Source organism: Chironomus tepperi, unplaced genomic scaffold, assembly GCF_022539635.2.
Source record: "Chironomus tepperi strain 1889 unplaced genomic scaffold, CSIRO-AGI_Ctep_v1 contig_353, whole genome shotgun sequence".
Lineage (NCBI taxonomy): Eukaryota > Metazoa > Arthropoda > Insecta > Diptera > Chironomidae > Chironomus > Chironomus tepperi.
The window spans coordinates 32,983-59,673 of record NW_027226475.1 but is presented as its reverse complement, the minus strand read 5'-3'; the positions used below and the strand labels follow the sequence as shown (position 1 = coordinate 59,673).

General features: G+C 33.2%; 2 protein-coding genes across 3 annotated transcripts in view; both read left to right on the top strand.

The window, feature by feature from the left end:
- Positions 1 to 11,163, top strand: part of LOC139094232 (semaphorin-2A-like) — a 44,576-nt gene extending 33,413 nt beyond the window's left edge. For both annotated transcript variants that reach the window (XM_070645210.1, XM_070645209.1), the window contains 12 exons: positions 1,569 to 1,656; positions 1,771 to 1,822; positions 1,889 to 1,957; positions 2,023 to 2,127; positions 4,159 to 4,296; positions 4,379 to 4,511; positions 5,089 to 5,674; positions 5,745 to 6,081; positions 7,280 to 7,443; positions 7,640 to 7,792; positions 7,892 to 8,000; positions 9,031 to 11,163. In XM_070645210.1, the coding sequence (XP_070501311.1) occupies positions 1,569 to 1,656; positions 1,771 to 1,822; positions 1,889 to 1,957; positions 2,023 to 2,127; positions 4,159 to 4,296; positions 4,379 to 4,511; positions 5,089 to 5,674; positions 5,745 to 6,081; positions 7,280 to 7,443; positions 7,640 to 7,792; positions 7,892 to 8,000; positions 9,031 to 9,084 (1,988 nt within the window). In that variant the 3' untranslated portion in view covers positions 9,085 to 11,163. The remainder of the gene's footprint in view (positions 1 to 1,568; positions 1,657 to 1,770; positions 1,823 to 1,888; positions 1,958 to 2,022; positions 2,128 to 4,158; positions 4,297 to 4,378; positions 4,512 to 5,088; positions 5,675 to 5,744; positions 6,082 to 7,279; positions 7,444 to 7,639; positions 7,793 to 7,891; positions 8,001 to 9,030) is intronic.
- Positions 11,164 to 12,794: 1,631 nt separating this feature from the next.
- LOC139094222 (sodium-coupled monocarboxylate transporter 1-like) lies at positions 12,795 to 25,505 on the top strand (the record flags this gene model as incomplete). Its single annotated transcript, XM_070645197.1, has 5 exons — positions 12,795 to 12,846; positions 24,095 to 24,524; positions 24,583 to 24,921; positions 24,995 to 25,138; positions 25,361 to 25,505. Coding segments are annotated over exons 1-5 (1,110 nt in total), but the record flags the coding sequence as incomplete, so codon positions are not given.
- Positions 25,506 to 26,691: the final 1,186 nt, after the last annotated feature.

Here is a 26,691-nt window from a genome sequence, read left to right as displayed (position 1 = left end):
TAGATAAACTCACTACCAAGGTGTCGATCTGCTTTTTTCTTTGAAGATATAAAACTGGATAATATTGTGTATGTACATGGGTTTTGTTTGTTAAAAATATTACAATCTATAAAAAGTCTCGTGATTTAATAATAAAAACAAAAAGAAGAAGACAGATAAGACAACAACAGAAAGATTGACGTTTGTGACTCATAAAGTTGATGTTTATCAATGTAAAAAACTGTGATTTAAGTGATAACAAATTTATTTTGACAAACAAGGTGAAAAACATAGAGAAATTTCTGGAGTAAACCGAGAAATACATGATAAATGGTAATGGATTGGTTGCTAATGGTAGCAAAATTTGAAAATCTGTCGCATAATCGAATGACAATGCACTTTGAGTTTTGAATGATTTCAGATTGGTTTCTTGAAATCTGAGATTAATTTATTGATGTGCTATAGACTCTATAGAAGATTATTGGCATCAACAATGAGATAATCAAGGGAATAGGTTCAAACACGACTGCCTTACCTTTTTTAGAGTAAATTCTTCAATTTGCTACAACATTTCAATACCAAAATGCAACACCTTCTTGGGGTTTTAAAATTCATACAAATTTATGGAAATTTTCAAAAACTCCAAAATTTTAAAAAGTGCGGTTATGCAGTTTTCAGAAAACCGCTTCCAGAAACCCTACTATCTCCCTATATCAAACCTTCTAGATTGACTGGAATCCAATATTTGTTAGGAGTCTGGACTGTACGAAATGTCTGGAGTCCCAGTGGAAGTGCCTTTTGAATATCAGAAGCTTTGTAGTTCTAAATTCTATCAAAATACTTCCACCTTCATTCACAATCCTACAAACCATTCATCATCCCATGACTCCCATATCCCATGACTCTTAATACCATATTATTAACTTCCTAATTACTATCGACTGTCCATCTCCCAGAACGCAAAATATATTTCTGTTGCCTTAAAATACTCAATTAAACATCTTAATGTTGCGTAGATAAAGACTTAACAATGGTCAATTTCTACTGGTAAAAATAAATTAAAATGTCAAATGAGCTTAGATCTACGTGATGTATTTTAGACATTTTCTCAGGTATAGTAAAAAGCTGAGGGTGCAAAAGAATGTTGTAAATGCCAAACGACGAGTCAAAAAGAATGAATGAAAAATTGTTAAAACTCATGAGACCGTAAGCATGAATGAAGAATTGAAAATGTCAACAATTAGTGCCTTTAATGATGTTAATTAGTTTATAATAAGTTTTTTAAAAGAAATCAAAAATTAGCGAATTTTGTTTATTTATAAAATAAGTGTGACAAGAATATAGTGCGGATGTAGAACACAGGGTGTTGTGGATTTATTTGTCAATAAGTCGGCTGACCATCTGGGTTGAATTAAGAATTTTTTGTCAATTTTACATTAGTCAAGCAGAAATTTCCGTCGTCGTCACTAACTTAAATATTCCAATACTCAACATAATCCAAAAAAACATATGCAAAAAGCCTCAGCAACACTGCATGTCAAGTCATTCTTTAATAACAAACATTCTTTTCATTTTCCTACCTTTTTCAGATCATGTACGAGAATTTACATGTGGTAAACATTACTACCGTAACTTTTTGCTCCAAGAGCATAATGAGGCGCTTTATGTTGGTGCCATGTAAGTATATAATGCTGTCATTTCGTGCCTTTATTCAATTAAAGACACACATGTCTCAACTGTTAAGCATTCGTTGCATTCATGTCATTAAAAAGACTTCTTTTCATACTTTAGGGATCGTATTTTAAAACTTCATCTAGATGACATAAGTAGGACAAGTTGTGAGGTGAGATGAGCTTTATTTTAATTAATTTACATAATAAACTTATTGAGACATTTTATTAATTTGCAGAGAGATCACATACTTTTAGAGCCAACATCTAGTGATGTTAGAAATTGCATTTCCAAAGGAAAAAGTCAGGTATGAAGGAATTGCATTCATTTGGTTCTATTGAAATTTGAATTAAAACTTCTTTTTCTAAATAGCACTTTGATTGTCGCAATCACATCCGCGTGTTGCAGCCTATGGAAGGAAATCGACTTTATATTTGTGGAACATATGCACATAATCCAAAGGATTACATTATTTTTGTAAGTTTCTATTATTTTCATAACAATTGAGTCTGAAACTTTTCAAACAAAAAAAAGGTGCATTTTGCACTCAAGTTTTGATTTCCTTTTAAATGGTGTTAATGGAAAAAAAATTGTAGAAATTTCCTATTTTATAAAAAGCTTTTACACAAACAATTGTATCAATTTATAACACCAGACTAACTGGAACGGCTCATATTATCCCGTCAAAGGCATTGAACACTGAAAACGAAATCATAATGCATTTACTCGCATTAATCAAAAAACATAAAGCACAAAGTTAAAGCTTTCATAACGATGTTACAATAACATCATCAATTATTCATTGATATATGATTGTCGGGCTGTTGGCTCCCTTGCGAGAAATCACAAACATACGAGCAATTAATTTCCACATTAATGTGTGTGTGTTTGTGAGTAATGAATGACAGAGGTGGAAAATATAGTTGGATGAGATGGTTGATTTTTATATCAGGGGCGTTTCCTGTGTCTGGGGTCAATGCCTTGATATATACTTGAATCTAATCCTTACTCTACCTTTGGTGTATAGTTTAGAGAAGTTTTCTTTGAGAAGTCATCCTTTGAGTATTTGAAAAGCAAATGGGATGGAAATGATTAAAAATCCAGCCCTAAGCTGACTGGACTCTAATTTGAAGCCAAGTTTCCATCAAATCTAGCCAGGTGCCAGGTCTTAGACCGACTTGACTCTAGCTTGAAGTCAGTTTTCATCAAATATATCCTGAGGTCAGGCCTCAGACCAATTTGATTCTAAATTGAAGTCACTTTTCAACAACTCAAGCCTTGGGAAGGCCCTAGACCAACTTGACTTTAAGCTTGAAGCCAGTATTCATCAAATCTAGGCTAAAGCCAGACCTTGGCCGACTTGACTTGAGATTGAAGTTAGTTTTAGTCAAATCTAGCCTTAGACTAGGCCCCAGACAATCATGACTCTAGCTCCACGCTAAATTTGATGAACACTGGCTTCAAGCTAGAGTAAAGTCGACCTGGAGACGAATTTTTGGTCATTTCTTCGCTGTATGCTTTCTGAGTTACCTGAGGCATATCTACCTAATGTTAACTAATCACAGACAAAACTACAGGCGCAAATGGCAATTTTTGACTGTTTTATGTTCAAATCTTGCTCAGAGTCTGCAATAATCTATAAATCCGTGCCATTTGTGACAGGCTATGCCATACTAACCCTTAAAAATCATCCTTAAAGTCCCAACTCTGAACTAAATCGATTCACTACAAAAAAATGAGGATGAGCATAATGAAAGACGCGTGATAAATCCATTTTCAATCAATATATATATGAACAAAAAAAAGAATCGCGTCAGCATTATCACATCATTTTCCTCATGTCATGATTCTCTCTCTTTTTCATTAACATATCGACATGCAGTTTTTCATTCATTTTATTTTGTTGCTTTATAAATTGATATATGCCATGTATTAATATACAAAAAAAATTGTAGACACATCAGCCATATAATATATGTTATAGGATGTCTACATTTTACATTATCGAAGCAGTAAAAAGCAATCATGTTGATGGATTTGTATGATATAATGAAATTGAAATTAACTGAATGAGAAAATAAAAAATTTTTTTTATTGCTTCATGATTCTTGCTTTATTGAGTTTATATAAAGCGTTTTAGGAAAATTAAAATGCGAATAAGCATTTTTAGTTGTTTTTGGGGGACATGCAACTTTAAGCTTGAACATAATTAAAAGCTCACGCGCCAATTTAAAGCCCAACTTACCTCATCATCAAAAAATATGATCTTAACAGACATGATGCAAAATTTAATTAATTTTTTCACATTCACTTGAAAAATTCGCGAAATTCAATAAAATATAAATTAATGAGGTAGAATATTTTATAAATGTTTTGCTGGTTTTGAGGTTCTTATGCCTCAAAAATTAATCAAGCATTGATGCCGCAATTTATGTTTCCAATTTCATCATCTAAAAATTTATATCCTAAACTATAACAGCTAATTAATTTTATACATATATCCAATAGACAAATTTAACACATTTACCAAGATCAGAGCTTCTACCTGGAATCGGTAATGGTATTGGAAAGTGCCCGTACGATCCACTTGACAACTCAACAGCTATTTATGTTGAAAAAGGAAATCCTGGCGATTTTTCAGCACTGGTAATTAAAAATAAATAATTTAAGGCTATTCTTTTGTGACTTTTTATATATTTTAAATGTATTGTATTTCTCATTCATTTAGTATTCTGGAACAAATGCTGAATTCACAAAAGCTGATTCCGTTATTTTTCGTGCTGATATTTATAACATGACAACTGGCCGAAAGGAATATAATTTCAAACGAACACTGAAATATGATTCGAAATGGCTTGATAGTAAGTTAATTAATGGGTGGATGGGGGTGGGGGTGTAAAATTGATGTCAGTGAGAAAAATTGGCATGTTATGAGAGTTTGTAATGCTGAACAGTGAAAATAGGAGATTTTTGTGCTTACTATAGCAACTGGGTATCTAAAATTGAGGCTATGGGCTTGTGAATAAGTGCCAAGTCTTAATGGTTGGCTTAATTAAATGTCAAGATGGCTTGCTGGCAGTTTTAAGAAGTTTTTACATTGACTGACCCAAATAACACAAATTTATTGATCTATCCAAAATCAGATCACAGGTCGGCATGACAATGAATCGGTTTAAATCCGGCACCATGGCACCAAAAGTCAAGACGCCCTTGTGCCCAATTTTGGACCGATTAACTGAATTTTGGAATTCTGGTGGCTCTACCTTGTGTCAACCTTGTGTAGAATTAAAGCCACCTTAGCAACTCAGTTAATTCCTCGTCTCCAGCATTCTACATCATGAGACACCCACCACATGCCTATTTTTCCATTTACATGCAATCCCATTATTTACTATAAAACTCTAACAATAATTTTTTCTGTTTGTTTAACCTTCACAGAGCCAAATTTTGTTGGATCCTTTGAAATCGGCGATTATGTATACTTTTTCTTTCGTGAAACAGCTGTTGAGTATATAAATTGTGGTAAAGCTGTTTATTCACGTGTTGCACGAATTTGTAAGAAAGATATGGGCGGAAAGAATATTTTGAGTCAAAACTTTGCAACATACCTAAAGGCTAGACTTAATTGTAGCATATCTGGTGAATTTCCATTTTATTTTAATGAAATTCAATCAGTTTATCAAATACCGACTGATAAGACGAAATTTTATGCAACATTTACAACGAGTACGAATGGATTAGTTGGATCAGCTGTATGCAGTTTTGATATCAATGAGATTCATTCGACATTTAAAGGAAAGTTTAAGGAACAAGCTAGTTCTAATTCAGCATGGTTACCAGTACTTAATTCAAAAGTACCTGAGCCGCGTCCTGGAATGTGCGTTGACGAAACACAAAATTTACCTGATGTCGTTCTCAATTTCATACGATCGCATCCCTTAATGGACAAACCAGTTAATCATGAACATAATAATCCTGTATTTTATAAGCGCGATTTAGTATTCACAAAATTAGCTGTTGACAAGTGAGTTTGTGGCTGAATTTCCTCATTTTGTTTCAATTTTCATTGGTTTTTCTATTCCAAAATAATTTAGAATCCGCAGTCCAACAACCAATCACGAATATAAAGTTTATTATATTGGCACAAACAACGGTCGTATCTATAAAATTGTACAATTTGTACGAGATGGTGAATCAAAATCAAAATTATTGGATATATTTGAAATAGCTGTGAATGAAGCCATTCAAGTTATTGATATAAGTCAAAAATATAAATCACTTTATGTATCGACAGATCATCGTATTAAGCAAATTGATTTAGAAATGTGTAGTCATCGGTATGACAGTTGTTTTAGATGTGTAAAAGATCCGTATTGTGGTTGGGATCATGATGCGAATTCATGTAAACCATATGAGCCAGGATTATTACAGGTGAGAGACTTTCTCGACTTTCTCATGTGTGCATTTGTATAGCACTACTGTGGATACATATTAAAAACCATTTGTACATTGTGTATTGGGGTTTATATTACTTTTTTTTGGGAACAGAATAAGTAAGTTGAAGTGTCAGAGAGAATTGAGGTTTTTAACAGGAAAAAACAAGAGAACTTGTATGTGCTAGATGTAATTGAATCTGTGATGATAACAGTAATAACATAAAATTTTGTGGTTCATACTGTACACATGAACAAGGAAAATTCCTTATCATGATCATAATCATGAACATTTTCCAAAAAACTAACTTGAAGATATTTTTTTTCTTCACATCCTGTATATCTTGTCATTAATATTTCAATACATATGTTTTCATGGTACACAATTTTTTGACCATAGAAATGGAAATGTAAGTGACAATTTGCTTCATAGTTTGGTTACTTGAATATGATTGTTATGTTCTATGGCTTCAGGCATTGTCATAGAATGTTTTTGATTCAATGGATGAGTTAGACTGGTTAATAAATGAGTATGGAATGTGGAGCAGACACATTATTGGCTTGTTCATTGTCTTTATATTCTGCGTTATGTGATGTGATAAAGAATTTTTACATCAATAGCTATGATAGGTCCCCAAAGTGATCTGAGATTCTAAGAAATTGATCAGAACATCTAGGTTCATTTTGATTGAATTTCCATAAGCAGAGCTCGAAGTCGACTTGAATTTTGTATTGAAAAGTCGACTCAACTTCATATAAAAATTAGTCGACTTAAATCTCTGCCCACAAAATTCACAGCACCTTAACTGTGCTTAAGGAATTGAAGAAGCCGAAATCTCGCTCCGAAGCTAACCAAACGTCAAGTGTATAGCTTCTCATGGTATTCTCTAAATACACCTTTGGCGACCGAGCTATTTGCCGTGATTTGTACATTAAAGGATAGAGTAAAAGCCTATTCAAACCACCTTGTATGAAGGGTGGCAGACTAGGATGGTAGGGCTTACAACCGACCATTTCCGAAATCAACATGTACAAAGAAAGCAACATAAGGTAAACAAGCGCCTTAACCATCCAATACACAATGTAACATCCACATCTTCCCCCCTATAACTACCATATCGACCAATATCATTAATATCAATTCCATTTTTACCTTTTTTCCACCTTTTTTCGCATTAATTTATCGAAATGTAAAGGATGTTGCCAATGAGACAAACGATATTTGTGATTCAAGTGTGTCAAAGAACAAAATCGTTGTAACATATGGACAAAGCATACATTTAGGATGTTTTGAGACAGTACCAGAGATTTTAAGAGATCAACAAGTGGTTTGGTATCATCATTCGAAAGATAATGGACGGTAATAGCATAAACATTAAACAGTTAATATGTTTTTATTATTGTATGTAATTCTCTTAAACTTTATTTTTTTTTTATCTCTTATTCTCTACTTCGTAACTCTTATGGCATTTGCTTGACTATGGTCTATTGTACTTAATCATCATGCGAACATCGTCCTTTTGTTATTGTATGGATTTAACAATAACATTATATAGTTATGAAATTAGATATAATGCTCACAAACACATTGAAACAACAGAACGGGGATTAGTTATTGTTGCATCGCATGAGAGCGATAGTGGACGTTATGATTGTCATTTAGGTGGATCACTATTGTGTAGTTATATCATAACAGTTGATGCTCATAGGTATGAATATGATGCTATTATGTTTTATCATAATATTTATGCTCTTTTGTCCTTATCATGATACTCATTCTCTATTAAAATTCTGTTCCACATATATAGATGTACAGCGCCAAGTAAAAGCAATGACTATCAAAAGATATACGCTGACTGGTGTCACGAGTTTGAGAAATATAAATCTGCAATGAAATTGTGGGAAAAGCGACAATCGGTAAGTTTAAATTCTCTCTAAAAACGATAAAAAAGTTTTTTGTCTTGTGCCTCTATGCTGCTCCAATTTCTTGCAAATTCTTTTATTAAGTTTTTTATCCATAAATATTCACATTTGACTTTTTTGTGTATTTGCAATACAATGGAGTTAGTCATGGGGTGTGATGTCATTGAGATTATTTTGTTAGATTTTTGGTATGGAGGATAGGCAATATGATTAAAAAAAGGCAGCCACGGCTCATGTTGGAATGAACAGAAATAGGTCATCCGATCGGCACATATTGAAATGTTGCCACCACGGTGACGAGGCAAATCCGGTAGTTTTCGCCAAGTGGCTGCCACTTGGTTCTAAGTATACTGCATTTCAATATGTGCCGATCGGGTCAATAACTCAAACGGAAAATCCCTAAGCACATTTGTAGGTTTACTCACGAAAATTGAGTAAGCTTAACTATATTTAATGAGTATATTCAAAATTATACACATTTACGTGAGTTTCTATTTTACGTGACTTTCTAATTGATTACCCGAGCAACACAAATGGTGATGATTGCGTCAAGGATCCTTTATAGAGTCTATCAGATGGATTAAGCTTAGATTTGGCATTATTAAATGTATTCTTGATGAAATTTAATGAAAATGTGTCGTTTGGGTTCAAAGCAGAGCACAAAGTGGAATAGAGTCGACTCAAGTGCATCGACATCGAGCTCATGTTCCAAATGAGTAATCAGACTTCCAAAACTCTCCATAAAATCCAGAGCTCAAATCCGTATCGGATTTTTTATGAAAAAATTGACTCGACTCGACTTTGGGCTCTGCCTGGAACCCATAATGGAAATGACAGTCAAACTCGAGTCGACTCGACTCAATACAAAATTGTAGTCAACTTCAAGTTCCGACTAAACCCAAATCATGCCAAAAATCTGACAAACATAATCTCAAGGATAAAAGAAGACCAACATCAAATATAACGAACATAAAAAGGCGTTCTGACCAATAAATTTTTATTACTTGCCGACTTTTTATTACAGCAATGCTCAACCCCACAGAATTCCAGTAGCAATAATGAAATCCCAAAGAACTGAAAATAGAAAAAAAAGAGTAGAGGATAAAAAAAAGAAAAAAAAATTATAAAAGGAAGAAAGGACGATGAATGGATGATGCGAAAGCGTTAATGCAATAAAATATAATGTGATGATTTGGAAATAAGCAAAAGTTCAAAATAATTGACACATCTTTCCTCTTCGCTTCCTATTCCGAAAAAAGAGAAAAATTCCTTCTCTTATTTTTAACCACATACACATCTCCGTCTCATAACTACTCACATATTCATGATATTTTTCACTTCATATCTCTCAACTCATCTTTTTTGGATGTGCCGGAAATGTCCAAACAAAAAAAATTCTATAAAATGAAGGCAAAATGAGGGAAAATTCAACAAGAGAGGAAAATTTTCTTTTTTCGAGGCAGGAAGGGAAGAAAAATCCAAAAAAAATAAAATATAAAGTCATTGAAACCAAATATCATCGAGATACAAATTTCATCGAGATCGAACAAAAAAAAATTTAATAAGTTAAAATGGACTTAAAAAACATTTTTTTAAAAATAAGAAAATGATGAAAAAAATAATGAAAAAAAGTTTTAAGCATGAATGTTATAATTAAGAATTAGAGAATGATTATCATATAATAGTAATTTTAATACAAGAAAATTATAGGTTGGAAAGTGAATTTAATGAAAATATTTTATTCGTCTGCTTGCTATGTCATTTGTAGTATATTAAATGGCACTGATGTTCGTGCGTAGTATGGACTAAATGGTTTCGAGGTATTGTCGTCGAAATTCTCATTAAATTCATTTTCCTTCTTATTTTTATAAGAAAAAAAAGAAATTTATTAAATGAGTCGAGAAATGGAAACTTTTTTGATAATGAATAGTCATGGAATTGGAGGTGCTTTATTAACAGTCAACAGATACAGTAATAATAATAATTTTTGCTAATTTTTGGATATGAATATTTAGGGTCTAAAAGGTTTTTAGAGGATCTTATTAATAGAGCTCGATCAAGATTCGTAGACCTGCATTCTCTGTATTTTAGATACACATGCCTGCAGTTTTGGTTCGTCCAATGCAGATTTGCGGTTTTGCCTGCAGGCTTGCAACTTTGGACCAACTCAGACAAATTTTGAGTTTATATTTTTAATAAAATCTCATTATTAAGTTTAAAAGACGAAGTAATTTTTTCGGATTTAGCTTTAAAACTGATAATACTGCCCTCTTCATGAAATACCAGAATTCTGGGTCATATTTGCTAAACTTTCAGATAGCACAAGCTCTGAATTAAGATTTAGCCGAATATTACCTACCTTGAATAGCTCAAATCGTCAGTCCGATGCTGGTGTGATTCTAACTTGGTATCAAATTCGGTATGCCAGAGTCACGTCGAGTTTTGAATCGATTAATCCACTTAATCTGCTATTCGACTGAATGACTTAAAAAAATCGTTTAAACAAGCTTAGATTTGAACTTATTGTACTTTCGAGCTTAGCAAAAATGAGTAAGAATCCTAATATTTCACGAAAAATAGTTCTAATAAATGAAATGGTTTTCAGATAGTTTTATAAAAGGATTCTTTATATTTTTGAATTTCCGGTCTCAATCAAGACAAACCTTGAAACCGAGACTTCAAAAAATTCACTTAAATTTTTGGTTCCGGTTTAGTTTAGCTCTTAAAATTAATCGTGATCTGCACATTAAGCGGATCATTGTATGCAATTATGCAGTAATAAATAATACAAATCTCTAGACTGAAACAAGATCAAGGAACTCTTGATCTCGATCTCAATAAAACGTACTAATCACATTCCAAGAACCACAATTCAGTACTCAAAAAAGTTTCCATCCCTCAATTCACCAGAAAAATAAGAAAAAAAAGCATGAACAGAAAAATAAAAATACAAAAATTTTTGAGGCTCTTTTTTTATAAAAAGAAAAAAAAAACTGAAAATGCAGGAGGCATGAAAATGTAATAATAAAAAAACCAGTGAATTGCTTCTTTAAGCTCGCGCGTGCACGTGGTAAAATATCATGATAAATTTTTTATGGCAACAAAGAAAAAAGTGTGAAAGAAAAAAAAAAACCTCAAAAATGAACAAAAAAAATAAGATTTTTCTCCAAACACGCCCCAAACAAACACAATAGCAATATCAAACATCTTTTTTATGATTATTATAATTTTTTTGACGTTTAGATGCATCATGAAATGAAGAATGAATTTCTTTAAATGTTTTACAATTTATGAAGATGAGTAGCAGTTAAGTGTCATTTTAGGCGATTAAGAGATACAAAAAAAAAATTCATGAAAAATTCTTTTTTTCAAATTTTAAGGCTGGTGCTAATTTTTAAGGATTAAAAAATACACACCGTAAAAAAAACTATCATGATGATGAACAAAAAAAAAAAAATAAATGAACAATCTTTTAAATAAAAATAAAAATCCACTTCTTTTACTAATTTTCCTGTCCATTCCGTATCTATTCCATTGCCATCTTTTTTACAGCTATATTGCCTGTTCGCTGAATTGTAATAACCTCTTATTTTATTTCAAATTGCATGAGTCTATACAGCAGAAGGAGAAAGAAATTTGAATATTTCTATGCAGGCACAAAGCTCGGCTATGAAACTTTATGACCCAAGTATGGAATTTTTTTCTTTTTTTCATTTGTCAGGGGATGATTAAATTTTTTTATGTGCATTTGCCTTGTTTTTTAAGGGTAGACGCATTAAAATATTTCTGGTCATGTCGACGCTATTATTTCTGGTCATTTTGTTCTTAAGAATGGAACAATAATTCTTTCTTAAATGTTTGATATAAAGTTTTACAGGGTGTAGGTAATATTGGTGGTAAGATATGGATTTTGGTATTTTTATGGCTCGTGACTACTGTTCTTCGTTACTTATTGTTACCAGGGGAGCTACCTGGAACTTAGGTTGACTTAATTGCTGGGTCTGTCAACAATTTTGTATACATTCTCTGTCTACAAGTTGAATTGACATCTTTTCATCATTTTTGTAGCTTTAGGAGCTCTAGGGCATTTATCCTCCTGCGGATCCCATTCAAGAGCGGTGCAACAAACTTGGGTCACTTTTTCAGGGATTTTTTTAAGCTTTTTCCACAATTTGGCGATGTAACGAGTCACCAACGACAGTAATATGCTATTCGAGTATATCAGTTTCCTGAAATAGCTCATTATTGTGCCGACATTGCAAGTCTTTCTCTTTTTTAATGTTCTTAGCACACATCCCTCAAAGACACCAATTCCATCTTAACATTTGTTACTTTCCAGGGCTTGGATTCATAAATTTCAATATCTGAGGAACAATAACTGATTAAAATGAAGCGTTCTTAGCATGGATTTTGAGCAAAATTTGTCTACATTTTCTAGAGTTCGTCCAAAACTTCAGCCTGCAGACAAAAACGCAGGTCTGCAATCGGAAACAAACAATCCTGCAGTTCTACACATCATCACATTGTATAACAGGTCATCGATCGCAGTGCCGTTGCTATAAGCAAACCCAACATTATATTCTCCACATCTAAATTGCAGGAAATACAGGCTGAATCCCAAAATTTCATGTTTTTTTTTTCAAATGTCTCACCACATCTGTTACCATCCCTTGCAATTCATTTTCTCACCTCACACTCACTCCAACACATTTCTCTCTGTTCCTCCCATTCATCCACTTTCCATACAGAATTAAAGCTTCCATCAAGATATTTTTACGATTATGCTTTATGTCTAGCAAATTCCCTAATGCCAAACATTCGCCATTCCAGCATGAAACAGGTAAGTAAGTTTATAGCATTTTTTTTTTCATTCATTTCTTTATAGCTTTTAGGCACTTTTAGGCTCCTTTTTTGGACGAAAGAAAGAAAGAAAGAAAAAAATTTAAATCCAACGATAAAATGTATATGGATAGAGGATTATGACATTCACTTTTATCACTTTATTGAAAAAAGCACCTTTTTAAGCAATGTGTATCGACGTTTTGTGTGTGCCATTTTATATTACATGGGAGCAATAAAAAACGGAACTGAAAAAAAAATATGAAAGGCCTTTTGAATGTCATAGCCATTAACATTATTCCCTAAAGTGGTTGTGAATGTGTTTTTTTTTTGACTCGAACAAAGTCGAAGTATGTTTATCACGATTGTGGTAAACAAATTCCTCATGTTTGCTTCTGTTTGTTTTATTTAACTCAATAAAATGAAATTTGAAAATAATTTTCATTTTACTGCCATTTACACGATTTTTATTTTAGATGGGATTTTTTTTAAGTTCCAACCTCTTTTTTTTTAGCTGTTTTATTTGGAAAATGGGATGCTGTGGTTGGTTTGTCGGTGTGGAATCAACGCTGGTCCAAACAGTACAAATTGCACTGAGTATAAGTTGCACTGACTTGAATCTTGAAGATTCTGTTCTTTAAGATTTGATCAAGAATCAAGAAAACTCAAATATTCAAGTCTCATTAAGATCCACCAAAGGCAATCTTTAATTTGTTAAACTCTTCTTTTCCTCGAACAGGACAATGTGTTAAATTCCATTTTTCACCGCAATTCTGAGTCTTAATCAGTAATAACCCCGAACGTAGCCATTAGAACAACCTAATGTCTCACCTTCAACCTGCGACATAGCGGCGCCCTTTCGACTATATTGTGCTGTTTGGTTTTAAATCAATTCACAGAAATTCAATATTTATGATAAACTCAACAAATTCCGTGTAGCAAAGCTTCATTAACCTCTCAATTCTGACAAATTCCTGATTGAAGAGGTTTTTCGCTGTTCTCACACAATAATTGCACTTGAATATGTAGCAAAAATCGGTTAATCGATCAATAATCCGGACCAAATTCAACGTAACTCTAACTTGGAACAGAATTCTGTTTGAATCCATCACCATGCCAGAATCCCGACTGCCTGGTGGTGGATTTTGAATTGATTAACTTACTTGCGATATCCACAGCCATTACACAGACTCTCAATCATAGTTTCCTCAACTTTACAACGAAACCTGCAAAATATTCTCTCTAGCAGGCAAAGAGCATGCTTTCATTGTACAAAAATACTACTCCAGTACCTAAAAGTGGTCTCTTTGCCTGTTAGGTTCTGTTACTCAAATAAAAATAAAAAAATAAACATTAGCTGTCCAGACCTTAAGGTCCATAGCTGCGCGTATACTTATATGCGTTTATTACTCAAATGCAAAAATTCATCAAAAATGCGTCATCATCACTAAGTGCATTTCAAACTTCTCAATCCCACCAAAAAAAGAATCTATACATGCAAATAAAATAAACGACAAAATGAGGACGTAACACAAAAGTTCAATTAGTATTAGCAACCCTCTACCACGTCTGAAGTACACACAAAAAAAAATACTTATAGAAAAATCAGTGATTTAATTTTTTTTGTCAAAAGAATCACAGAAGGATAAATAAGAAGTGGAATTACATTGAACGTATCATAAACACGACTACACAATTCAATATGATATCGAAAATAATATAAAAAAAAAAATATCCCCACTGTGAACGGAATTACTGACAATGAGACGACGAATAAGAAGAGTGAGTATATATCGCAACCCTCCTCGCATAAACCAACAAACAATCACAACTTTTTGACACTTCTGACAATGCTGTGTATTTTTTTTTCTATTAAATAAGTAGGTACTTGTCACATTCTCACACAGGGACGTCTCACAAAAAAATGTTCTTTCTTCCTTCATAATAATTGACTCGACTCAATAATAATGTACGTGGATGTTCATTGTTGACGGCAATTGTTTGTGTGAGGGAACTGCCTCAAAAATATTTGGTTAATACCAGAGTTGCAAAACCGGCACCTGTGATAGACAAAAACCGTACAAATTCTGGATAATTTATATGGTTTTGTAAGAAAAACCTTACAAATTATCAAGAATTTATACGGTTTTTGTCTGTCGCAGGTTCCTGTTTTGAAAATTTTGATAATTTATATGGTTTTGTAAGAAAAACCTTACAAATTACTAAGAATTTGTACGGTTTTTGCCTGTCACAGGTGCCTGTTTTGCAACTCTGGTTAATACAACAAAAAAAGAACTCAAAAACCTATTAAAACTTATCTTCAAGCTCATATATAATGATTATCTCAATTTGAAATCTACCCCCATACACAGCATATCCTTGTACAAGCAACAATAAGGCTAAAAGAAGAAGACATTGCAATTTTATAAGGGAATTTGTTTTTGTCAAATCTGTGGCATTATCTGGCATTTCGATATATATTAAAACTTTATCTTGTTGTGTATTGATTTCAGAGGATATTTTCATCTGTTTACTTCTTCTCCCTCCTTTTTGTGATGCTTTGATTCGGAACACATAAGGAAATTTTCATCATCAACACCTTAATGTCTCTTTGATCGAATTTTTCTGTTCTGTTTATCGTCACTCGTGTGTCTGCTTTTGTCAGACAAACATTAAAGATTTCTTCTTTGTCTGCTATCGAATTGTTGTCCATGGAATGATGGAATGAACACTTTTCACTTCATTCGATGATGTGAAAATAAACAGTTAAGATAAGTGAATTTGAAAAGCTGTTAAAATCAATTAACAGACATTCTTTGTGTTATTTAATGTCGATTAGATGACATAATGGAAGCGATTTTGATGAATTTGGTTGATTGATTAGAAATGGGAATTTTTTGGGAGGGTAATTAAAGAAGAAGATGGAATTTGATGTCAAAACTGAGAATTTTTACAAGCTTTGTGATACAGCCAGCAAGAGAGTCAGATGGAAGGCCTTTTGTAGCAACCTAGGCTACAAGTCGGAGGTGGTTCCAGTAAGTAAATAAGTAAGTATGCAATTTGATTTTTTTATTGGAATGGTGAATTTGGTCTTGGATGAGCTACTCGGGTATAAACAGGGGTCTTTAGTAGAGTCCAATATGATTTGCTTTGAAATCCGGTTCCTGATTGCTAGGCTCCACATGATTTACAGAATACTGAATGGCACAACAAATTCAAAAACATTTCAAGTTCCGATAAATCAGAACCATGTCTGGGATTAGTATGACACTTCAGTCTAATCGTCTATATTGGTTATTCAATTCAGCCCACACAGAAATATTGTTTTACTTAACTGATATCTGAAGCCATTGATTCAGTGACATTTTGATGTTTTTATCCTTACTGGATATCAAACACTCAAATCAAAGTCGACTAGAACATTATATGTAGTCAAATTGATTAGATTCTACTATTTCTGACGTCCAATATGTGAAAGTATGAATCTGAGGTTTTGCACTTCGTATTGAAAATTGGCAAGTAGAAGCCCCCAATAGAGCCAGCCTTACCTGACCCCAACGGATAATCATAGATCACAACGGAGCCAGCGGAGTAAGAAAGTATTGCCAATTGGCAGACACCCTTGCTGAGACCTATCCAACGATGTATCACACGTCTCTTAACTCGTTGCCGTTCCCGAGATACACGTGTTTTTCTATGAAAATTAATAGAATCAGTAGGAGTCATCTGGATGCCATGAATCACAATTGATCTGTTCATCCAGCGAAGTAAGGGAGCATTGGCAATTGACAGACCGAAGCCAGCGAAAGAGTCAGCTTTAAACACCATCTGAGGAAGCATATGGATCACAAATTGATCTCCATACCCATCGAATTATGAATAAGTAAGTAACATCATTAAGTCCCAAAATCAAAAACTTCTATATTCCATTCCTAACTCTCAATTGATATGACACAATTCTTACAATTTCATATTAAATAAAACAAAATAATAAATAAATATCATAATTATGTCATCCCTTACCGACACCATCCTATGAGCGATAAAAAGAAAATGAATGAAATAAAACAAAAAAGGTCTTATGACACTGAGTAATAGAGGAAATAAATTACAGTTATGTGATAGTGAAGTGACAGCTACATAAGTATTATACGAATTGCTGTTTTGTGGTTGAATTGATGACTATAATGGTACTATGTTTACCTTAGAATTAGACAATTGCCATTGTTATTCATTTTTTTTTGGGAAGTATTTTATATTTGTCAAAGTGGGTCAGTAGTCGGAATTGGTTTGAAGTTTGGTGTTTTGGTTCATTGATCTCAACAAAATTTGATACAGTATAGGACAAATTTGGTCAAATATTCGGGATCAGATCGGCGTAGCTATGAATTGTCTCAGATTCTTATCAAAATCGGCATTATACCACATCCAGGATCCGGTAATCTGATCTGATACTAATCATTCCAACTTTAGTGTACGACATGTTGAGGTAGAGCTGCTGTATTTTTATCGGGACGCTGCTATAATTTTCTCCCTTGCTGCTGTGTCTCGACAAAGCTTGAAAATGTCCCGATTATTTCAAAAAGTGAAAACTCCAAACAAATTTTGAAATTTTGGGTAAATCCGGATATTTCGCGAAAAATTCTCTATCCAACCTAGCTTAGGTAAAATACATCAAATTCCAGGTGTTCTAAGGTGTGCCAGGCTTTATTTAGGGGTTCTTGAGACCGACAGCTTCGACAAGACCGACAAGACATCGAAAAATTCCTTTGTTGTCTCAGTCTTGGTCCTGTTTTCGATTCCGTTCTCGGTCCTTCGGGAACCGATGAATAGATTTGGGAAACCTCAAGTCCTGATGAACAGCAATTCAATTCCTAGATTAAACCCAAGATATGATGTTAAAAACCCACAATTCAACCTCAAAAATTTCGATTAAATTTTTCATTCAATAAAATTTTTTTACTATCTTGAACCGAGAATTAAAAAATGAAAAACAATGCAGCAAAAACAAAAAAAGTACGAAGGAAGCAAAAGAGCTGAAAAATTGTTGTACATAAAACACCATTAAAGAAAAGAAGAACTGCATTTTAAAGAGGTATATTTAAAGGAAGCCATAGTGAAGTGAAGCAAAATGTTAAAACAAATGTTATTAAATTAAATTTTGCACTTTCTCAAATATCCCATAAGTAAGTAAGTAGCATAGCATACAAGTTTAATACGTAAGCGTCAGTGAGTGAGAATATTCGACTAAAAAAAAATAATTTTCTTGGTCGTAATGAATTTTCCAAGAAAAATACACTCGTATGTTTGCAATATTCAATGGAATTTAATAATGGCTTGTACATTTTAGTCATCACGGTCATGAAAGGTGCTCAAATGCAGATTATGAATGTCTGCTGTGTGAATGTAAAAAAATAAACATATTTTTTTAATGCTTTAGCAAAACAAGTGGAAATGAGAAAATTGATAATATTTTTATTTTTTTTACTTCCTTACAAAAGTGGATTGTGATTGAGGTAATTGCACTTTTGGTTACTTCAATTATTAAGATTTTAAATATGAAAAGGAAATGGAATGAAAAATTCATTGGGTATTTTTTTTTCTTCTTCGTGGAAATCTGGATTAAGTGACGCTATACTTCCATGCTTTTGGGGTGGTTTCTTTGAAGATTTTTAGATTGCAGAGATAATACTGACTCTCTTTGAGCTTGAAAGTCTACCTAATTTCTTAACTTCCTTACTTCGCTGGTCATACAGATCAATTGTGATCCATGACCTTCCACAGGAGTCTCCTGAAGCTGGCTCTATCTCTAGCTTTTATTTTTACATTTTTTTTAACTTAGTTATCTTTAATATTGGAAATTTTTGGGAGCCGATAAACAAATTTTATTTTTGATGTTTACCAAGTTACGTTCAAACAATCTGAATACCTGAAGATTATGACCAAGTGGCCTAGCCTTAGTCTGGTACTGAACTTACACCTATTTCAACACCATGTGCCTTCCAGGACGCTCTCGAGTCTGCTAGGATGAATAGCAAATGCTAGTTGAACATTCCAAAATCTGACAAGCGTTAGAACCGGATTTTCGATTGATTAACCGATTTGTCCTGTTCTTAATCATTTTTAAAACAAAAATTCTACATTTTTCAACTTTTAGCCACAGATACTTTTCCATTGCCTTTAAAATTTATTAGTCCATAGACTTCACCACATTTTATCTTGATTAAAAATTATTTGAATGAGACTCTCCACATGATAATCAAAACCCACATGACTTCTCCTTCAACACAACAGCAAAAAAAAAAAGAAATCATCCACAAATCCTAAACAAAACCAAAAAATTCAAAGCATGGAAGCCATTTTCCATCATGTCTTTACAAAACTTTTTTTTAAGTGCTCTCTTTTATTTTTTGTTTGTACACAAGTAAGCATTAGTAAATGCAAAAATGTGTTGAAAACTTCCTCACTTGAATATTTGAATAACCTTTTGACGTCAAACACACGGAAAGAGCACACAACGAAAAAAAAATAAAGCAAGTAAAAAAAAGCTTTTGAAAAATTAAGAAATCTCAACACAAATGCAGTTTTAACTTTCAGTACTCAGTCTGTGCTCCCTCTTACCCACTCATTCATCTATTGAAGTTAAAAAGCTACAACTCTGAGGTTTTAACATCCTTAAAACTGCTTATGCTTCTGTTGATGCTGTGAATGAGAGGGGAAAAATAATTTTTTTTTTATCCTTACCCTCCCTTAATTGCTGCAATGAAAAGTTGTGAACGGAACGTGTTAAAAGCAAGTACAAGTTTAAAACATGCTTTTCATAAATGCAATTCACGTTTGATTCTTTTTTTTTGTGTGCAGTCGTTGCTGTTACCTTTGTAGTATTTTTTTTTCTCTATACCTGGTCAGGAAATCCTTGTAGATAAAGTTTCCACCTGAAACACTTTTTTTTTTATTTCATCAACATTTTCTCTTCTTTTTTTTTGCTGCTGCTGCTGCTTTTCTTCTCGTCTTTAGATGAACAATTTTTGTTCTCTCTTTCTTCCTTTTTTACTCATTTTGATAGCTTTTTTGTGGATGGATGATGATTAATTTTTGAGACATTTTGTCAGATTGAACTAATTTTCGATAGCTTTTATAATACGACAGCTTTTAGCAGTGTTGATTGAGCTTATTTGTGCCTCGAGACACTTTGGAGTTATGTCACGATTAAAACCATCTACAGCATGGGGTTCATGTCATTTCTTAGTAATTTAGGGGTCAAACTAGTGTGTCGAGGAACACCATTTGGACGACATTGGCTTTTAGGATAATTTTCGAACGAATTCAAGTATTTGAAGCTGTTACGGCTTCTACATGACATTTTAAACTGAATATTGTGTTGCTCGAGCAGCAAGCTTCAAGATTTTATGGCACACTATGTTCTTAAAACGGATTTTGGTCCACTCTGCATCATTTTACCCCAATTGGACTAAAATACGTTAGAACTAGTCATCAATTGGACAATAAATTGCCATCAACTAGTTATAACGTTAGAACTAGTCATCAACTGGACAATAACTTTCCATTAACTAGTTATTGCATATTTTTGTCCACTCAGGAAAAGCCCTCAATTCAAATAATATCAAATTTGTCATTAATCCCATAAAAAGCGCTTCATCCACAACCACAATCAACTCAATTCCTTTGAAGCATCTCTATTGAAACAACGATTGAATTTTTATTATTTCTTGACTCTCTAAAAGCTTTTTTTTAAAAACTGACGAAGCTTTTTATTGCAAAAGTTTTTTATTTTTTTCTCGCACGAACTTTTTTCTTTATTTCTAAATAGCATCCGTAGCAGCAATGTGTGTCTATATGCGAATTAACGTTGAATTTTAAATAATGAAAAGAATGAAAGTGGATGATTTTGAAAAAACAAGTCTTGAAAATGCCGTGTGGAATGTTTTGATGGATAAAAAAACAAAAAAGTTTTCATTGTTTCGTGTTGTGAATAGCAAGTAAATAGAGGATTTGCTTTTAAATACAAATATGTGAATAGGTACATTTAAAAGGTTAATTCTTTTGTTTTATTTTGGAATGTGTTGAGCATATGGTACTCAGGTGAACAGAAATAGTCATGAAATGGTTTAAAAGATGGCTGTTTGTTTGATTCAGGAGGAATCTAAGACTTGTGATGACTAGATTAGACAATTTGACTGACATTAGATCATCTAGCTATCTTGGATGAAAAGAATCAACAAATCTAGTCAGAAGAACTGTAAAAATCATCCCACATAGCACAAATCGGTCTGAAATCCGACACCAGGCCGGCTTGACTCCGACAAACCGAATCCGGCACCATGCCAGAGTCACGTCGACTTAGAACTGGATTTTTAATCAATTAATGCTATTCAGATTCATTACAATCATCAAATCAACTAAAATTTCACTCAAGATCATCAATACAGCCACATTAAGTCTTACAATATCAATCCAATTAACAGCTGTTAAGCTTCAAACACTTTAGTGTTATTTTCAAGAAACATGTCAATTGTTGGCACTGAATGTTCATCCATATCCATAAAATGAATAAATTTTCTCATAAAAGCTCCTTTGTTCTCCTGCTAATTGATCTGAAAATTTAATTAAATTAATAAGTTTACACTTTATGGTTGCATTCATTTGGTTCTTAGTACTTTTATATGACATGAAAATTAACAAAGTATTTACACAAGCGATATTAATCCTTAATGTAATCGAATCATTTTCCACAACATTGAAGCAGGGATTGTTGTATGTTTAAATATTGACAGAAGTGATGGTTAAGCAACAATAAAGTGGACGACTGTTAAATGAATTAATTTAAATTGATTCATGATTAATGCTTGAATGGATATGAAGAAAATTTTGATTTGAGTGATTTGAATTTTTTGAAGGTTAGAATGCGTTGAAGAATTGGAATTTTGATGATTTTAGACCAATTCCTCTATTTCCTGATCATCTAGGCTGACGAAACTCTGTCATGATGTCGGATTTGATAGTGCCAGACTAGTGTGACTCTAACATGATGCTGGATCAATAAGAATTCAGTTATCATGCCAGAAACAAGCCAGTCTGATACCAAATTCAAATCAAATCCAAATCCAGCTCCAATCCAGAGTCACATCAACCTAAATTGAGTTTTTAATCGTCTACCCAATTTGTGCTATTCAGGTTTCCATTCAATCAACATTAAGCATTAAAACCTTTCATTTACATTCCCAATCAATAATCGAATTTTCATGTATATCACAGTCAATACCAATGTTATCACAATAACCAATATCAACGAATAAAATTTTACAACTCAAAACATTATAATTACAGCCATCAGCATTTAAACTCACTCATTATATCATTAGTCAATTACAGTTAAATTTTAAAGCCAATTCAATCTCAATCCTCAAAATCATCATATCCCATCAAAATTATGAATCGTTTAATTTTCAACCATTGAAACCATCCACATATATACAGTGAGGAGTCATTATAACACATATCAATTTGCAATAAAGGCAAACATGACATTAAGTATAATTAAATGAAATAAAAGGACTCATATGAGCGGAAGGATAAACGACTCATTCATTCCTTTATGTGTAATTTTCTTCTTACATTGAGACACCAACAAAAAAACTCTGAACAAATGAATGAATGAATGAATGAGAAAGAAAGGCGAGCAGTGCAGGAGCAAAAAAAAAAAAAGAGAGAGAAAATATGAGAAGTGAAACAAATTAGAATGTCATTGCAAGAAAAAAGCCATTAATCATATCCGCAGTAGCAAAATAGAAAATCGGTTATATTTGAGTACAAATGAGTCAGTCAGCCAGCATGATATGTACACGAAAAAATCAACAGAAATTGGGGTTTGTTTGGGAATTACGTGGTGTTGAGGATGAGTTGATGAAGGAGGTCCAGTTTAGGAGAGCATGGCTAGTAACTGGAGTAGCACAATGTGACAAACTGGATTCTTGAAGTAAGAAAGTGTCGAATCTGCGGTTTTGATGCCGTTAGAGCAACTTCGTGCCTTAGGTACCGTTAATACGATGACTTAGCGATACCATAGCATACAGGGTGTGCAATTAGAGTTGGATAAGCCTTAGTGACATAAATACGTAGGAAATTGTCATTATCTGGACATTAACCAACCTCTTACCAGTTATAACACATTTACGTCTACTTAGGAAGGTGTCTAGATCATCCTGAGCTTATTTCTTCATTCCTGACTCAATCAATCATTTACTTTGTTCCTTCAAGTTCCTCAGACCGTCCATTCATGAACCATACAGCTTAATTCAATCATATCAAATCTTCCCAACTTTACAGCACATCTAAATGAATCCCAAAGTAAATAGAAAACATTCAACATATTAATCGTGAGCTAATCGACTGCAAAATGTTAAGCATTTAAGTATTTAACACCATCCATGATGTTTATATCGTGTTTACACAAACATAAAACAATCTCACTGTGTCATAAATTATCAATCATTTTATGTTACATTTTCTCCTGTCTCGGGTTGTGCGCAGTTAAGGTGGATGGAAATTGAATATTTAGATTAATTTGTGTAGATAAAAACGATTCTATGATGAGCTAATGAGAAAGTTTTGTGGACGTATTTTATTTTGCGCTTGTTTTAAGTAAATGTTGTTGGAAAAGCTTTTAAATGACTTTTAATCATTTTCTGTTTACTGAAAGTAATGAGTTGGATGGTAGTAAGGAAATGACTTGTTGTAATTAGGGGAAGTGGAACGTATTATTGGGGTTGGCTTGAGATGGTCTTTGAATGATATTTGTTGCTAGCAATATAGTCGAATGCTCTACATGTGAATTACTTGAGGACTAATGAGCTGGACTACCAACTAAAACTACCTGGATTTCAGTCTGGCTCCCTTCAACTTCTGCATGAATTCTCGATTTCGATGAATTTTCAAGACGAAGTCTTCGACCAAAACTGGGGCAGAGACCAAGATTGAAAAGGGATTCTTCTAATCTAGGTCTCGTCAGATGTCAAATCCCTTAGATTATAAGCTTCTAAAGCTGACAAAATGACTGGACATTAGCAGCCTTTCCTCAAAAACTTACACCAATAATCAGTCCATCTAAAAGTTATTCACTTCATAAAACATTTATTTTCGCGTAGTTCTACCCTAAAAGCTTTAAGCAATATCAAACAATTATCCCTTAATTCATCATCATTCTGATTAATGTATTTGAATCGTTTCAGTCATTTCAATGATTTTAGTCATTCCGGTTGCACTTAAAGTTTTCTATCCAATTTACCACGAAATGCAATTGACCTCATGCTATGAATATTTGGGTGTACGATTTGGACGAAGAATGAGATTGATGGGTGGAATTCTTTACGTTCTTCAAATGTGCTTTTACACGTCCGTGTCCGTGTTGGCACCTGCAATTGCATTGTCAAAGGCCACTGGCCTCAATACACGACTTGCAATCATTCTGATTTATTTGGTCTGCGTTTTTTACTCGAGTCAAGGTGGATTGAAAGCTGTTGTCATTGCTGATACATTTCAAGCTGGGGTTTTATTCATTTCGATGGCATTAATTGTGATTGTTGGAACTTCATATCAGGAAGGTGGTGTTGAAGAGATTTTCAAAATTGCTAAGGACAATGGTCGACTGGATATGTTTGAGTAAGTCACAAATGCTTGAAATTTTATCAATAATCACTAAAAATATGCTTAATTGCAGCTTTAATCCACATCCACATCAGCGGCATTCTGTTTTTTCTGTGATAGTTGGAGGATTTTTCTATTGGACATCACTGCTGTGTGTAAATCAATCGACAGTTCAAAAGGCAATGTCATTAAAGAGTTTAACGAAGGCTAAAATTGCTCTAACATTGTCCGTATTTGGGTTGGTCTCGGTCTTTTTGGTGAACTTCTATACAGGCATCATGGCATTTGCTCATTATGAAAATTGCGATCCCATGAAATCTGGTCAAATTGATGCGATTGACCAGCTGATGCCTTTTTATGTTATGGACATGTTTGTACATATTCGATTCTCCGTTGGCATTTTTGTGGCTGGGTAAGCAAAAAAATATTTTAATTTTCCTAATTGATGTAAATTAATTAACTAATTAATCGATTTTCTTGTGTAGGATATTTGCAGCAAGTTTAGGCACAGTTGCTGCATGTTTAAGTTCACTGTCAGCGGTTACAATGGAAGATCTTCTGATAGCTGGATTTAATGTGAAAATTTCACCGCAGAAAGGATCTTATTATGCAAAATGGATGGCAGTTGGGTGAGTTTTAAGAGATTACTGTCATTTCCTGTACTTTTCCATGCTTGCATGCGGATATAAATTTATTCTGCATATGTATGCTGAACATATTTTTTCGTCAAGTATAAGAAGAAGCATGCGAGTGTGTTGGTGCGTTAAAGGCCGAAATATAAAAAAATTTCTCATTCATATGAAAATCCTTTCCATTTTTTCTTTCTTCCATTCTTGCATGCATGTCTACAGTTATGGAATTTTTTCATTCGGATTAATTTTTTTGGTCGAAGGACGAGATGTTTTGCAAGCAACTTTAACACTAAATGGTCTTGTGGGTGGAATTTTATTAGGATTATTCTCACTCGGAATATTTTTTAAATCAGCAAATGTGAAGGTAAGTAATGTGAAGTTATAGTCGAAATATTTTACATAAAAATAGGAGAGAAAAATATTAAAATTAAATTCGAAACAGAAACATGGAGAAATTGGAATGGAATTTCAGAGAAGAAGGCCATAAATTATTTATTAAATTTTCATTCCTTCTCGCTATGCTTTCGCACCTTTAAAACAAATTTTTTTGCACATAAAAATTCTTTGTCACATATATGCAGACATAATTTATGATTTGAATGTAGGGGAATTGGACATTTATTTAAAGGAATGGTAAGATGTATGATTGAATTAACGTTGGAATGCTTTAACATGTTGGAATTGGAATATTTTGGTTATGTTATGGGGATGTGGGGCATTGAACTCTAGGCAGATGGGGATTGAGCTACAGAATTAAGATTTTTTAAAGATATCTGATGCGAATCATCTTAACTTGATAGAATTTACTTAAAATTGTAGAGATTGTTCAATTTAAGTTAGAAATTGCACTCGTTTGATTATTTTAGGAGGAATTCATCAATGCTAAGGTTCAATCAATTCTCTTCCCATTTAAATTCGTATTTAAATCAGGGGTATTTTCAGGAAAGTTACTTGAATCGGGAAGACTCGACGCGTGAAAAAGACTCGACCGATGAGGTAGACTCGACCGATGAGGTAGACTCGACCGATGAGGTAGACTCGACCAATGAGGTAGACTCGACCGATGAGGTAGACTCGACCGATGAGGTAGACTCGACCGATGAGGTTGACTCGACCGATTAGGTAGACTCAACCGCATCATGTCCTATAGCCCCTATTCCTGGCTATCCCTGATCACATCTTTCAAAAATATAAAATCTCAATCCAAAAAACCCAAACGTAAATTTCAAGATCAAATCAAATTTCAACACCCTCAAGTCACAGCCAATGAACCACAAAACAGTACATCAATTTTATCCACACAATTCCAATATTGCATAATTTTCTAGTGACACAAAAACGAAGCCATAAATAAATAAATTGCGAGAAATGATTCCAGATGTTATTTATGTAAGTCAAAAGGAAGGAAGCAAAGACTTTTTTGGGGTTTTTACTCAGACACGCACGCATCTAACAAAAAAAAATTATTCATTAGTTAATAGAAGAAATTTTCTCATGCCAAAATGTAATTAAAAATCATTAAAACAAAATTTTCTGTATTCATAAACATT